Source organism: Lissotriton vulgaris, chromosome 6 (assembly GCF_964263255.1).
Source record: "Lissotriton vulgaris chromosome 6, aLisVul1.2, whole genome shotgun sequence".
In the NCBI taxonomy this organism is placed as follows: domain Eukaryota; kingdom Metazoa; phylum Chordata; class Amphibia; order Caudata; family Salamandridae; genus Lissotriton; species Lissotriton vulgaris.
Window position 1 is genome coordinate 1670742439 of NC_141694.1, and position 14601 is coordinate 1670757039.

Sequence of the window (14601 nt, forward strand, 5' to 3'; positions counted from 1 at the left end):
TATTCCAGGCGAGACCTAAAAAAATGGTTTTACCTTTAAGGATAAATGAAAGAAAAAAAAAAAAAAAAATAGATGTGAAAGACCGGTCTGTGAAAATTCTCAAGCACAAAAATATAGATTTGTCTCAGCGTTATGGCTGTGGGTTAATTTTACTTAGCGTACAAAAAAAACCATACATTAATACTATTAGTGTTTGAAACTGGCAAGTTTTTCTATATACATTTGCTCCCTGACGATATATGAAGAATTACCACAAATACCAGTTTAGACTCTGAAGTGCAAAGGAGGCCTTTGTTCTTTATTGTAATGTTATACGGTAGGTCAGGAATGCACAAAATACAAGTTACAGTATAAACAGCAGTTTCGATCCCAGGATTTATCATGGTAATCTCATTACATTCTGTGTGCTGTAAACTTGACTGAAAACAATAATGGGCAGATTCAAATTTGATGTTTCCTCGTTTAGATAACAGGCTGTACATCCACGGATGGAATTAAAACATGATTCAAGCTACAGAAATTAGTGAGCTTATTACAACAATTGCACATTAGTTCAATGAAGTGCAGTTGAATGCAGAAGCTCACATTAGAGACAAAAGTATGAAGATATACCATGGGGTGGGGGTGTGGGGAGGGATGAAAACAACTGCTTACTACAAGTACACACACTTAAGAGCACATTCAAGGTTAATGCTCCGGTAATAAAAGTTTGTACTGGATTAGAGAAATAAACATTTTAATTTAGATATTATGCCAATTTTGTATAGAAAAAGTGAAGCACAAAAACTGCCTTTTTCATCAATTCTTTACAAAAAGGAATGTAAAGGATGCCCACCCACAAAAAGGAGCAACTGACAAAAGACAGAATTTACTAAATTTCTTTAGAATTCCCAACAAGGCAACACATCGTTCATTTTAGGCTAAACGATGCAATTTCCAAGTTGTGGCAATAAATGGCCTGACTTTTAGGAAAAACCATAGGTGGACGGGTAACAGGCGTCAAGAACCTCACGTTCGTGTAATTCTCCTAGATAGATAAATTTTCAAGCACATCAAAATAACAAAGTCAAAAGCATTAGCAAAACAAAATAACTCATTAAATAAGTTAACAAAACAAATATAGCTGGGAAGCATTTGCTGTAGTAACATCTATTTTAAGGGTACGGTGGATACCCCAATGAATCAAACTTACCAGACAATTAGAGTCACACCTTTGACCAGAAGCCAGGCCGAAAGCCAAGGCATCTTCGGATAGATTGGTTTTAAATTCAATACTGATATCTGCAAGTTTCATTGCACTGTTGAACCTTACAACGGGTCAACCGGATCACAGAAAGAATTGTGATGTTCTCTCCCCTATAAACCAGATGGGAGTTAAGAGTGAAACTATGACTCCAGAGGTGGACACATGCACGTCTGTAATTTTTTTTTTCAAGTGCTACAATTATAGGTACCCTAGACTGAGAGTTAGATATGCATTATGAAAATGCAATACAATATATCACTATTTGTATTATGCTATAAATTATACTGTGCAAAAATGACAATGAAAAAGCACCAGAATATGCCTTTCAGATCATTTTAAAAATCTAGAGTAGAAACGATGTATTGTACAAACCATATTTTTCAACAATCTGCTGGTTTTGTGTGCAGAGTACTAAAAAGTAGTACAGTTTAAAACTATAAAAAAGAAAGCCCCATGGCTTCAGATTTCCATTTCAAAATGGACATGCAGCAGTGCCACAATTACGCAACAGTTACATTGATAAATTAAAGCAATTTCCCAGAGCTCAGTAAAGAATCTGTGGACTACTCGCACAGAAATACGATAAGGAATATAAAGCGCAGGTAGGTATCAAGTTGGTAGGAGAAAAATGAAAACTGCTTAAGAAATTCCAGCTACACAAATTACATTCAGATTTATTTAACCACGTAAATCAATGCTATGCCATAAGAATCTTTGAAATGTTTGTCATCACATTGGTTGGCCATTTCCCCAGCTGAAATAACGGCAAGCCCGGGCTACAGCACTGCTGCACCTATAATGCCAACAAAATATGAATGACATTACAAAATTCGAACTACTACCAAAAGCATCCTACCTGCATTTAGAATTGGCAGAGTGACATGAAAAGTCAGTTTACATTCTATGGAAAGAATGTACGCAGCAAAACAAACCTCACAAATGTTTCATTTATAAACAAGATTCAAATTGCTTTTCCTCACTATCGATTACGACAACTGCAGTTTCGCGTTCCCCGGTATTAGTCCTTCCTCTGAAACTCTTTGGAGATTCGCTATTGCTCTCAGAGTCAGCAAGAGCAGATACGCCAGTCTTTTTCACCTTCTTTCCTGCGCAGCACTGCTTTAACGCACACTGAGTTCTACAAGGAAGTTCACATGAAGAAATTCCTAATTCGGAACCCACACCCGAGAATTCTGGTTGAATGGTAGTAGCATGGATTCCTTCATTGTGAAAGAAATCTTTTATGCGCTTTGCAACATCCATGTACGAGGGAGGGTCGTGGCATTTAATATGAGCAGTTGCAATGATCCTGCTACCAGCAAGTTGCCAAACATGCAGCTCATGAACGGCTTCAACTCCTTCAATGTCACCCAGTTTCATACTTAAAGAATGAATATCAATTTGTTTTGGAACAGTTTGTAAAAGGATGAGGGCAGACTCCTTGAGTAATGGAAACGTTGTATACAGGAGTATACAAACCATTATCAAGCACAGGGATGGATCTAAATACAACACCCAACAGGGACCAGCCTCGCGATAGGCATGATTCGATTCGTTGCCTGGCAGACCCAAAGCAGTATGGTTTACATACGGATATACGTGATCCTTGTAGTGGTCATTCACACAGGGGTTGGTGCATGGCACGTCAGGGGGACACTGCTTCCAAACAAAGTAAAAAATGGTGGCATTGACAACAACAATAACCGATCCTAAAGCATCACCAAGGACATGTAGAAAAACTCCACGCATATTAAGTTGTGAGGTGGTGTCTTCCAGTTCCACAGAGTTATCTTCGTGGACAACATTTCCATTTAGTTTAAGATCCACGCAGTTCTTTGGGTCACCTGCAAAGAAAAGGTGAAATATTTTAACATCCACGGTGTAGTCTTTTAAGATGAAGTCTGAGGTATATGCAGTTCACAAAATATACATATGTACTTGAAGCACACTTAAAACACAATCGGATATTCATATATCCCCTAGTTTTAAGGAGATGAAACGGTTTCCTGCGTTGCGTTTTTCCAGACATGAGACATTTGATACGTGTGGCAGTTTCTACTGAGCAACACATTTATCCATATTACAAAACTGATGTGTTTAAGATTAGACAAAAAAAAGGAAGCATTCACATGCCCAATGTTCTTGCCAGTTGCACACAAAGCCATCCAAGAAAAAGGGAAGCCTCGGTTCCAAATACTTACGAGTCAACAGCCGGAAAGAATTATTTGAATCCTACTAAAATGGGTCTCATATAAAAAAGTAATACATATGTTGAAGAAAACCTGCATTGGGGTCGATATGATTTGAATCTTAGATTTTTCAGATCCTAATGTTGTCCAGAAGATCTCACCAAACTAAAGAAGTCCAAGCAAAGACTGTGGATGTAGATCACAGGTCAGCGACTACATGGTGTAAACACATTTTAGTAAGCAGGGGATAATGTTGAATAACTGAAGGGCAGTGAGGAATCTACCTATTCAATTATGCCAACGAGGAAAACACAGGAAAACTTGGGACTTTTGTCAACCTCTTCAGCGATTGTAGACTAGCAGATACACCAGAATGCAGCCATTATTAAACAGTTGTGCTCCGAAATACCACCTCATATCAATGGATTCACAAAAAACATGTAATGAAAATAGATACTTTACAGCTACGTTATAGGCTGGTTTGATCTTAGTTACATCTTACAGCAGTCTCTTTCTGAGTCACCAATGCTACAATAGCTATATTATGTTCTAGCAGTGCTATTCTATTTCTGCCATTAAAACGAAACAAGCTAATCCAGCACGATTTTCATTTCAAATAGCAGATGCCTGAATAGGAGAAGAGGGTACTCACTTTATAACAAACAAAAACAAGAGATTTTTTGTAATTAAGATGACAGACCTAACTTCATCTTGAAAAATGTCTTGTTGAATTATGTCATGGTAGTGTCCAGTGTACTAACCAAATAACCTGCCTACACTGCCCCCTTATGGATTCGTTTAGAACCGTATAAGCTTCAACTTATTTAACAAATTCAGGAAAAGATTAATGACTGCGAACATAAAGGATGGATTCCTCCGCAAAAGCATGAAGATATTGGAGGAATGTCGATCATTTCCTAGCTAGATAGCAAGGTCTTCAGAATAACATATGTAAAGAAGTCTTGGAATGTCACTCTCGAAACTCCAGGGAAGAAGTATAAAATTATCTGTGTTTTCCTCTTGAACCACGAGAAACCCGTTATTGGAAGGAAAACTTGTTAAAGCATTTCAGCATACAAAAAGAATAAATAAGATAAAAATAAAAGGCAATCTTGTGTCAACAGACATGACACTGGGTCAAGTTCGAAGTTGTAATACACAAAGTATGAGCGTTGCTATACCAGAAAATAGAAAGCATTTAAGAAGAATAAATGTTTAATACTTATTTTTCATGTACGTGTTCACACAATGCTCAATACACCTCAGAGGTGTTGTCAACTATATGCACTTGAGAAGCGTAGGAAAGAGCCAGGTGCACAGTTGAAAGTCGGTGTCCCCGAATTCTTCCTACTGAGTAAAGTAGTAGTCGGGACAGTTATTTTGCATCAGTGCAAGAACTTTTAGCCTGAGAGACGCTGCTGCGTCCTTGAAAGACAGGAAGATTCCCAGCACAGTGTATGTAGCAAGTGGCGAACCACAAGAAGCAATAGGTGCACCCCCACTGGAAAGAGGTAGGGTAGCTATTGAGCTGTGTAAATAATACACAACCAAATAAAGCACAGCGTGGGAGTGTAACTTTAACGCATGTGTTACGTCGGGCTTTAACCCCTTCGAGGCTAATGACGAGCTGGGCTCGTCATGGCGCTTACCTGCCGTGCGCGGATGACAAGGCCAGCTCGTCATAAAACAATGAAAAATAATAAATCCCAGCGCAGGACGGGAAAACGCCTAGCAGCCATGGGGTTAACTTGGCTTTAAACTTGCACAGCAAGACAGATTAGTTACACCGTAACTAAGATTCTTATTAGTAACGGTGCTTAAACGTCACATTTGTGAGTGATCTAGGCTGGGCCACTGGAATTATGTGATTTTGCAGCTGCAGGATTTTATGCGAAATTAAAAAGTAACCCAATCCATCATCTGCTGCATAATCTGCAGAATTTATATTAAAAAATTGTTTCAAGCTCAAAAGCAACAAATGCTACAAAAATATTGAGCAACGCGTTGCAGCGCAGTAGAAAGCTCTCTACAAAAGTTGACTAGTACCTTTAGGTCACTTCCAACTAAAACTGGATATTAAACATGTACAAAAGAGCCAAAATAGTTTCCCAGATACTGCTAACATGCGTAAACATGGCAATAATGGGAGTAATACTATCACAAAATGCGCCACATAATTTAGTCAACTTTGCCACATAATTTGGTCCATCCCTGCTGCATAATTCTAGTGGCCTGGGATGTAAGTGGTCTACCATATTAAGGGCAACTCGAATTATGCGATTGTGGAGCTGCAGCATTTTCACTTAAGTACAGATTTGCCACATAACCCACCATCCGCTGCATAATCTGCACATTTTAGCAATATAAGAGTTTAATTTTGTTTTTAACTCAAACTGTTCAAAAGTTACTAGAAACAAAGCAACATGTTGTTGCGCAGTGGAAAGGCTCTTTGCAAAACTTGACTTGTCACCTTTCTATTGCTTAATGCTCTATACAGGTGTTAACTGGTACTAATAAGGTGCAACCAAACCCCAAAATAATGTAGTACAATTCTAGCATGTGCTGCACCGTACCACATAATTTGCTTTTTCTTGCCACATAATTTGGCCTTCCCCTGCTGCATAATTCCAGTGGCCCTAAACATTTTGCACCCAAGAGGGAGGTTTAAATCTTCTAGTTTGTTATGATATTTGACAATATAGCACGTTCGTAGTAGTGTCTGGTTTCTGTGCTTCCATCCAAACACAACAGCAATACTTGTCAGAAGAACTGCCTGTCTAAGTTACAATAGCCCAGCAAAACTGGCTTAACAACATTAATGGAGAAATTAAACCCGACCCACGTATTACTCAAATGCAGTTACGTCAACTTAGCGTCTATTTTGGACGAATTACAACAAGCTTCTTTAAACAAGCATTGGCATAGCCAATAGGTCTCGCCTTTGTGCCGTTATAAGTGTTTAGACAGAGCTATTGGCTTTGTTAGGTGTGGGATATACTCAACGGGAGGGTGGAAGTCATGAAATAGTATTTTAATTAGATAGGAGTAGTGAAGACTTATTTGTGGAGAATTAATAGAGGTCAAATTTGTATGCCAAACGGAAGTGGTGTGGAGTGATGCTGAGGTGGTTGTGAGTAGTGGCGGAGGTGATGCTCAGATGATCCGGAATGACATTGAGGTGATGCTCAAGTGGTGGCGCGCTGGTTCCAAGGTGATTCTTAAGTGATGCTGAATGATACATAGGTGGTACTGAGTGATGCCATCAAGACCATGAGTACAATCCACTCCGGCTCCCTAACAGACTCACTCCCGCACCACATCTTCAACAAAGCCAGCAGCGCCATCGCACCCCACCTGCGCAATGTCATCAATCTCTTCTTCGAGACCGCGACCTTCCCCTTCCCAGAGAACTGGAAACGCACCGAGATCAACGCCCTACTCAAAAAGAGGCCTCAAGAACTTCCGGCCCATCTCCCTGCTTCCATTCCCAGCCAAGGACATCGAGAAGATCGTCAACAGACAGCTAACCCGATACCTAGAAGAAAACAGCATCCTGGACCCATCCCAGTCAGGGTTCCGCAGCAACCACAGCATCGAGACTACCCTCATCACCGCCAACGACTACATCAGGACCCTACTGGACAACGGTGAGACTGCGGCCATCGTCCTCCTGGACCTCTCCGCCGCCTTCGACAGTCTGCCACAGCACACTACGCACACAGCTCCACGACACAGGGATCAGAGACATGGCCCTGGAATGGACCACCTCCTTCCTCTCCGGCAGAACCCAGAGCGTACACCTCCCCCCATTCCGACCCGAAGCCTCCAAGATCATCTGCGGCGTACCCCAGGTATCCTCCCTCAGCCCGACACTGCTCAACATCTACATGGCCCCGCTTGCACAAGTCGCCCGACAGCACGACCTCAACATAATCTCCTATGCTGACGACACTCAACTGATCCTATCCATCACTAAGGACACCCTCACCGCCAAAACCAACCTCCACGAAGGAATGAAGGCCGTCGCCGACTGGATGAAGATCAGCCGACTGAAGCAGAGCACGGACAAGACGGAGGTCCTCATCCTCAGCTCCAACCCTTCAGCCTGAGATAACTCCTGGTGGCCTACGGCACTGGGAGCAGCCCCAACATCCACCGACCACGCACGCAACCTGGGAGTCATCCTCAACTCAAAACTCCATGACCAAGCAAGTCAACGCAGTCTTCTCCTGCTTCAACACCCCACATGCTCCGCAAGATCTACAGGTGGATCCCAACAGATACAAGTAGAAGTCACCCAGGCCCTCGTCAGTAGCAGACTAGACTATGGAAACGCCCTGTACGCATGAGCCCCGACCAAGCTCATCAAACTACTGCAATCCATTCAAAACGCCTCTGCATGCCTGATCCTCTACGTACCATGCCACAGCCACATTACCCCCTTCCCACCCCCCACCTGAGAAACCTGCACTGGCTCCCCGTAACAAGATGATTTCCTTCAAGCTCCACATCCACGCACACCAGGCACTCCACAAGACCGGCCCAGCCTACCTCAACAGAAAACTCTTTTTCTACATCCCCAACCGCCAGCTCCGTTACGCCGACCTCGCCCGCGCCACCGTCCCTCGCATCCAAAGAACAAAAACTGGCGGCAGATCCTTCTCCCAGCTTGCCGCCAAGACCTGAAACACCCTCCCATTGAGCCAACGACGGACCCATGACCTGCTGACCTTCAGGAGGCTACTCAAGACCTGGCTGTTCGACCAGTAGCCCCCCCACCCTTTCCCCCCCAGCGCCTTGAGACCCTCAAGGGTAAGTAGTGCGCTCTACAAATTCTTGATTGATTGATTGATTGATCTGGTGCGGAGTGATGTTGTGGTGATGAGTTATGCCGATGTTGTGTAGCTGAACTGGTGCTTATGTGGTGCTAAGTGATGTTTTTTGTTCCGGGTTACTGTATTGATGCCGAAGTGGTGCTGCATTGGTTCTGAATTGCTTCTGGTGTGGGGCTGTGCAGGTGCTGAGCTGGTGGTGCACTGATGTGGAGGTGGTGCTGTGTTAATGCTGAGATGGTGCTGTGTTGATAATGAGGTGTTGCTGCAGTGCATCTGTGGTAGTGCTGGGTTGATGGTGACTAGTTGCTGCACTGGTGGTGCACTGATGAGGAGGTGTTACTGTGTTTATGCTAATATTGTTATGTGGTAATAAGGTGCTTAGGTGGTGCTGAGTGATGCAGAGGAGCTGCTTGGTGATGCTGTGGTGGTAGTGAATAATACTTAGGTGGTGCTGAGTGATGTTGACTGATACTTTGTTGGTGCTGTGTTTGTGTTTAAGTGGTGCTCTATGGTGAGAGCTGGGAGCATACCAACAGCACACTACTAGGCAGTACATAGTACTGTAGTTTTCATATATCTACAGAACACATACTTCTAGTATGAGGCAAAGGAAGATAACTTCTTTCAGCTAGAATCACGATTTTGGTACCAGTTCTAAAGCTAGCTTTGGAACCCGGAGTTTCAACTTTGAAGGGAAATGAACGTAGTTATTCTAACCTTTGCATTCGTATTTCCTCTGCAATGGTCCATCCTTTAAGACATAAGTGTGCCCGAGGTTAACTGATATTTAACAGAGCACGACAGAAAACCCACGCAGAGAACTATTGGGTTTGAAGTAGTGTTGGACATAAACGTGCTCGGGCAAGCTCGCTAAAAGCCTGTCTTACATTTTCCCTTTCATGGCCGCGTCTGTCTGGATCAGCAATAAGTTTAGCAGAAGCGCTTCCCGACACCTTTTCTCTGTCCCTGTCTTGCACCTTATATTCCTACAGTGAACACAAACGCAGAGGTGCTCAAGTGCACGATAACAGTCCTGCCTTTTACAAGGCAGGGAAATACTCTGCGGGATAGTCAGTAAAACGAAAGCCTGAGGGTTTCAGATGTTCGTGATGAAAACAGCCAGCTTGTGGCAGGCAGGTTGCCTATGGAAAATTGGAGCTGTAAATGCAGGATAACGTTCACAATCGCAGTTTAGAACTCACCACCCTGATGCCATATGAAAGATAAGTGTGAGGATGGGACTAACCACCACTTCCTTCTGCGGCGCTGAGGGTGCGCGGCTCTAGGTCCTGGGAGCAGCCACCCTTCTGACCGGTCTGTGCAGACTAACATCCAAGAACTGCAATTAAACTCACTGAATACACGCAAACGTATGCACTGACAGCTGCGTGAGATGCGGTGGCATGGCTTGTTTGTCGAATAAGTCCCTAGGAGAGTGGGCAGGATCTGTGGAATTGGAACCAGACATCTTTTATACCTCGTAGCACCGATCTTTCGGAAGCAGTGACGTAAAGAAACATGCCCCTCCCTGCAAAGTGCACGGAGCCCCCCTCCCTGGCTCACCACCTAGCACTTTTGCTGAGGGGCCCCCTTAGAGTTAACCCCCCCCCCACTTCACAGCAGGGGCTTATGTTACGCCACTGTTCGTAAGTGAAGTTAAAATCTGACAAGCCTTAATTTCGTTGAAAAAATTGCGTGCGTCGAACGGCTGATCTGTGCAGTGGAAAGCACAGTTCCATTTTAAGGTATGTCTTAACAGACCATGAAAGCAAAAGTTGTATGAACAGAGCAAGGAGGAAAGGTGGAGGGTGTCTACTGCCATGCCGTCACCCGAGAAGTGAACAGGGGCTCTGGTTTCCCCGACAGGTTCTCGGACTCTGAGGTAAGTTTATGTATGGTGCAGTGCTGTTACATAGCTGCCTAGTTTCCCAAGCCAAATGGAACGAGCACGCGAATGGCATCGTTTCCAACTAGCTCGAAAATTGGAATTAGATGGCATTGATGCTCGCTCCTGTGCACCCTAGGCAAGGTAACAAAGAAGGCGAGAGAATCACCTGCATTGGACCAATTGTGTGCTGTCTTTTTAAGAAAGACGCATGCACAGGCCATGTGTGAGTGTTCCCTGGTGTTTTGAACTCTGAACACACACACGAGCATGTGTTCGGAGTTCAAAAGCCCTTACTAAATGCCTCGCAGAGCAAAGCATGCGCGCTAGCTCACGCGAGACCTGAAAATGAAGAATAGGTCAGGCAGTAAAGTACCCTAATATGCCTGGTAAGACCTTGCTGTACAAGGATAAAAGGAATAACAGGTACTACCGTCCAACATCCAATAGCTCATAATGCTTCTGGTCTCACTAACCATTGCAAATAAGTATCCTCAAGATGAAACACCTTCAGCTTGGACAAAGTTTGCAACCTGGTCGATAAATAACCAGGAGTGATTTCAATCTGTGGGGGGAAAGAAAATGCATGCTAATGGCTGCTTAAGACCACGGATCTATTGTGCTTCTTTTTCAGTGTGTTAAGATGCCAACTAAAAGAAGTCTCCTAAAAGGTTGATATTACAGGCAAAGTATATATATTCAACCAGTAAGTAACACAGGCCTGAATTTTGTACTAAGAAAGGAAGTCTCTCAAGACTTTGGAATTGATGTAACAAGGATGGAAGTGCAAACTTTAAAGAAAATCCTTACAAAATGAATTAGTGTAGTAATTTGTCTTATGGTGCTACAATTACTTCAAAAATTGAAATGGTCTTAATAATCAGAAACTTGAGCCCCTGCTTCTCGTGTTTCAAGGCAGTTCTTTGTTTTAATATTTTAAGAGCATCTTGTTTGATTTTTGTTTAATAAATGCAAAAGTGGCACACGTTATTTTTCAATTGAAGTTCGGTTTAACGACTATAGATGATGGTCGGATGTATAGTAACGCAATACCACAGATTGGAGTATACTCTTTTTCCCCCCATCAATGTATTGGCGAAGGCTGTGGTAGCGATGCTTGAGTACTAATTCACGCAAGCTGCGATCATACCAAATGAAGATGTATTCAATCGATTTTAGAGTGCAGAGACTTCAGATTCGTATAATGTTGTCCCATTGTATGGTCCTATACCCAAACATGATAAAATGTAGCACACACAGCCGACAATATCCAAATATTCTGCATAACAGACCATTACATACACATAAAAATACCCAGAAAAAGACACGAACTGCCAACAGAGTATACTGGCCAAAAACACATACACCCAAGCACAGCAAGGGACGGCCTTGTAGCGGTTTATCACCAACCATGAATAAATAAACCCTCAGCAGAATTCTGAAAGTACATCCAACACAGCACATGCGTAAGATACAGCTGGTTATCACAATGCCGACAGCATCTCATGATGCACGAACACATAAGCCAGAACCAATACACATTGGACAATAATCAAAGAGCCATATAGTTGGCCAACGTGTTTCAAAATCCGCTAGCTATAAAAAAAATCCATGCGCATTTCTTTTCCGCAGGAAACTTCCCACTGGGTAGCAAAATAAGCACATAGCGAATACTTACGAACCTTAACCTTCAGACTAAAATCCGATCAAGCCTAATACGAAAGAGCCACCAAATCGAAAACAGAACTTGTTTTTCCATCCGAGAGGTTAAATAATTGTATAATGGCACAATAAAAGTCTCATTACATTATTAAAAAGTATTATGAAAACGGAATCAGCATAAAACCCAAAAAAGTATATTCAGTACAAGAAAACATACTATTGTCTTTCAAGGACCGAAGTATCTGGAAATATTTCAGTTCATGAAAAACTTAAGAAATACTAACAGTTTGTGAAGCTACTTAAAATGTATTTATCTAAACGGCACATGGAGTTACAAACGAATATGTATAACCCTCGGAAAAGTGTAATTTCCAGACTGTCAGCGAATGAATGACGATCGTGAACATGATGCGTTTCCAAGTAGTCACGGAGTCACAAATAATATTTTTTAACGGGAAAGTATCACCTGGTGGATGCAACTTTCTCACAGCAAGAATCTTGACAAGAACTGCGAAGGTTTTCAAAAGTATTTGCCATAAACGGAGTGATATTAGAGAGAGGAAAGGAGGACCGAAAAGGATTGACATGGCACAATGGTTGAGCCATGGGCAGACCCGGTGCGGATGACGTCAAGACAACCGTCCAAAAATGTTTCCTCCACTCAAAGATGGACAATTCTTAACGCCGATATCCCCCTAGGACCCACGTTTTTTTAATTCCACTTTACACACACACACACACACAAACACCCTTGCAATATAGTGGTAAAAATGGAAAGTCTGTAGAATGTACCCCGCTCCGAGAGCAGCCCGCACGTGATTCCAGCCTCTTCTTTGATCATAGGAACAGATACGCTCTGACGAGGAAGGGAAATTAAATTGTCCCTCATTTTATGTTCATCTAACCAACAGTGTTTAAAATCATTAACCTGTCAACTGTGGGACTATGGTGACTTTGGCAATGTCCACCTGACTCAACAGTTGTTCCCTTAAACGTATATGTGTCCCATCTGCCCAGTTATATACAGTATCTGGTGTGTATATACACACTGATTACTTATAACACCACTGCTTTGTGCTCGCACGTATGCTTGGAATTAGGGAACAAGACTTAGTGCCCACACTATCGTATTATGACTCCAACATGGGTGATAATAAATGCAGTACTCCGGTTGGTTCCAACCCCCTTATTTGTCAATCGTGTCCCCTACCCTCCCAGTCGTGCAGCATTGGTGCATCGCTACAGTACTGGTCAGCAGCTGCGTCCTCGTCTTCAAGGTTCAAACCACACACCCCTGACCTAGTGCCTCCAATTCCAAACTTGTCGTGCTTGATGCAGATACCTTACCCACCCTACGAGCTACAGCTACCCCTTCCTGTCACATACACACCGTTGGTTCCGGTACAATTCTGGGCGCTGCCGACACCGTTGGAGCCGCTGTTCCCCACCAGGGTGTTGGTCTCCTCCCGGTCGATAGCCTCCCCGTCGCCGGCGCTCCTCTCCCGCTTCTGTGGACTCTTCTTGGGGCCGTGGGAGTGCCCGTGGCCGCCTCCCCCGCCGTGCGAGTGGCCGTGGCCGGCTCCCCCGCGGAACATACACAGCCCCACCAGGTTGACGAGCAGTCCGCCGGCGCCCACCCATATCACCACCAGCGGCTGCTCGATCTCGTGCGCCTCGCTGAAGCGCTCGATGGCCTCCAGCACGATGGTGAAGCAGAGGGCAGTCAAGAAGACGGCGTTGACCAGCGCGCCCATCACCTCTGCGCGGATCCAGCCGAACGTGTTCTTGTCCGTGGCCTGGGTGCGGCCAGCGAAGCGCACGGCGATAAGGGCCACCACCAGCGCGATGACATCGGACAGCATGTGGAACGAGTCCGAGAGCATGGCCAGCGAGGCGGTCAGGCGGCTCACCACCACCTCCACGATGAAGAAGAGGAAGGTCAGCGCCAACATGCACAGCAGCGGCACCATGTTCGGGCCGCACGCCATTTTGCAGCTGATGTTCGGGGGGGCCCCGGGCCCTGAGGGGTACGGGAAGTCCGCGGCTCCGTCTAGAGTCTTTTTTATTTACACCGGCCGCCGCTGCCCACCCCGGGTCTGAGCCATGACCGACGGGGCACGCGTCCTCGGGCCGCGGCGGCCGAGCGTTAGTGAAGCCACCAACTGCCGGTGTTTGACGTCACGATGGGCTTCTTGGCGTCACAAAGCTGTATGTCTCTTAGTAGACCCGTTTTGTACCAACGGCAGCAGCGCTCGCGCCCTCACAGCTCTGCAGTCGTACACAGAACTCGCGGCTTGGCAGCAGTCCGTCCTCCTCGGTACTGACACTTGTTCGCTGCAACCGGCACTCATGAAGTAGGAAAAAAAATAACTTTGCACCCGAGACCGGAATTTTTTCCACACGGAACCAAGCAGCCGTCTGGGCCCGCCCACTCAAAACTAAATTCATTGGTGCCTTTTGGTTTTCTCTTCATGCCGTTGGTGGGAGTCCATAGCCAATAGCAGGGATAGCGTTGCGCCGGCACCCTCGCGACGGTGACGTTAATGGACTCCAAGTGGTCATACGTCAGAAGTTGCATGTATCTGATTGGGTCATCTCCACCGGGTGCTTTTCCGGTATAGTGGGACGTGCGCATCAGCTGTGAGTCGCCGGCAGGGAAGATGCTCCTCATTGGTTTGTCATAGTGTCGCTCAAATTGAATCTTTTGCTTCTCACCCTCCTTGCCCCTTTAGGGCCGCTGGGCTTTTGCTTTAGGTACGCTTTTATGCAACTAGTGCAAAGCTG

The 14601-nt window shown here is 44.4% G+C and overlaps 1 protein-coding gene across 1 annotated transcript; it reads right to left on the reverse strand.

The window, feature by feature from the left end:
- Positions 1–263: 263 nt before the first annotated feature.
- SLC30A1 (solute carrier family 30 member 1) lies at positions 264–14373 on the reverse strand. Its single transcript, XM_086927844.1, has 2 exons — positions 13208–14373; positions 264–3090 (listed from the first exon to the last, which is right to left on the reverse strand). The coding sequence occupies exons 1-2, from the start codon at positions 13803–13805 to the stop codon at positions 2195–2197; spliced, it is 1494 nt and encodes a 497-aa protein (XP_086783970.1). The 5' UTR covers positions 13806–14373; the 3' UTR covers positions 264–2194.
- Between the last annotated feature and the right edge of the window lie 228 nt (positions 14374–14601).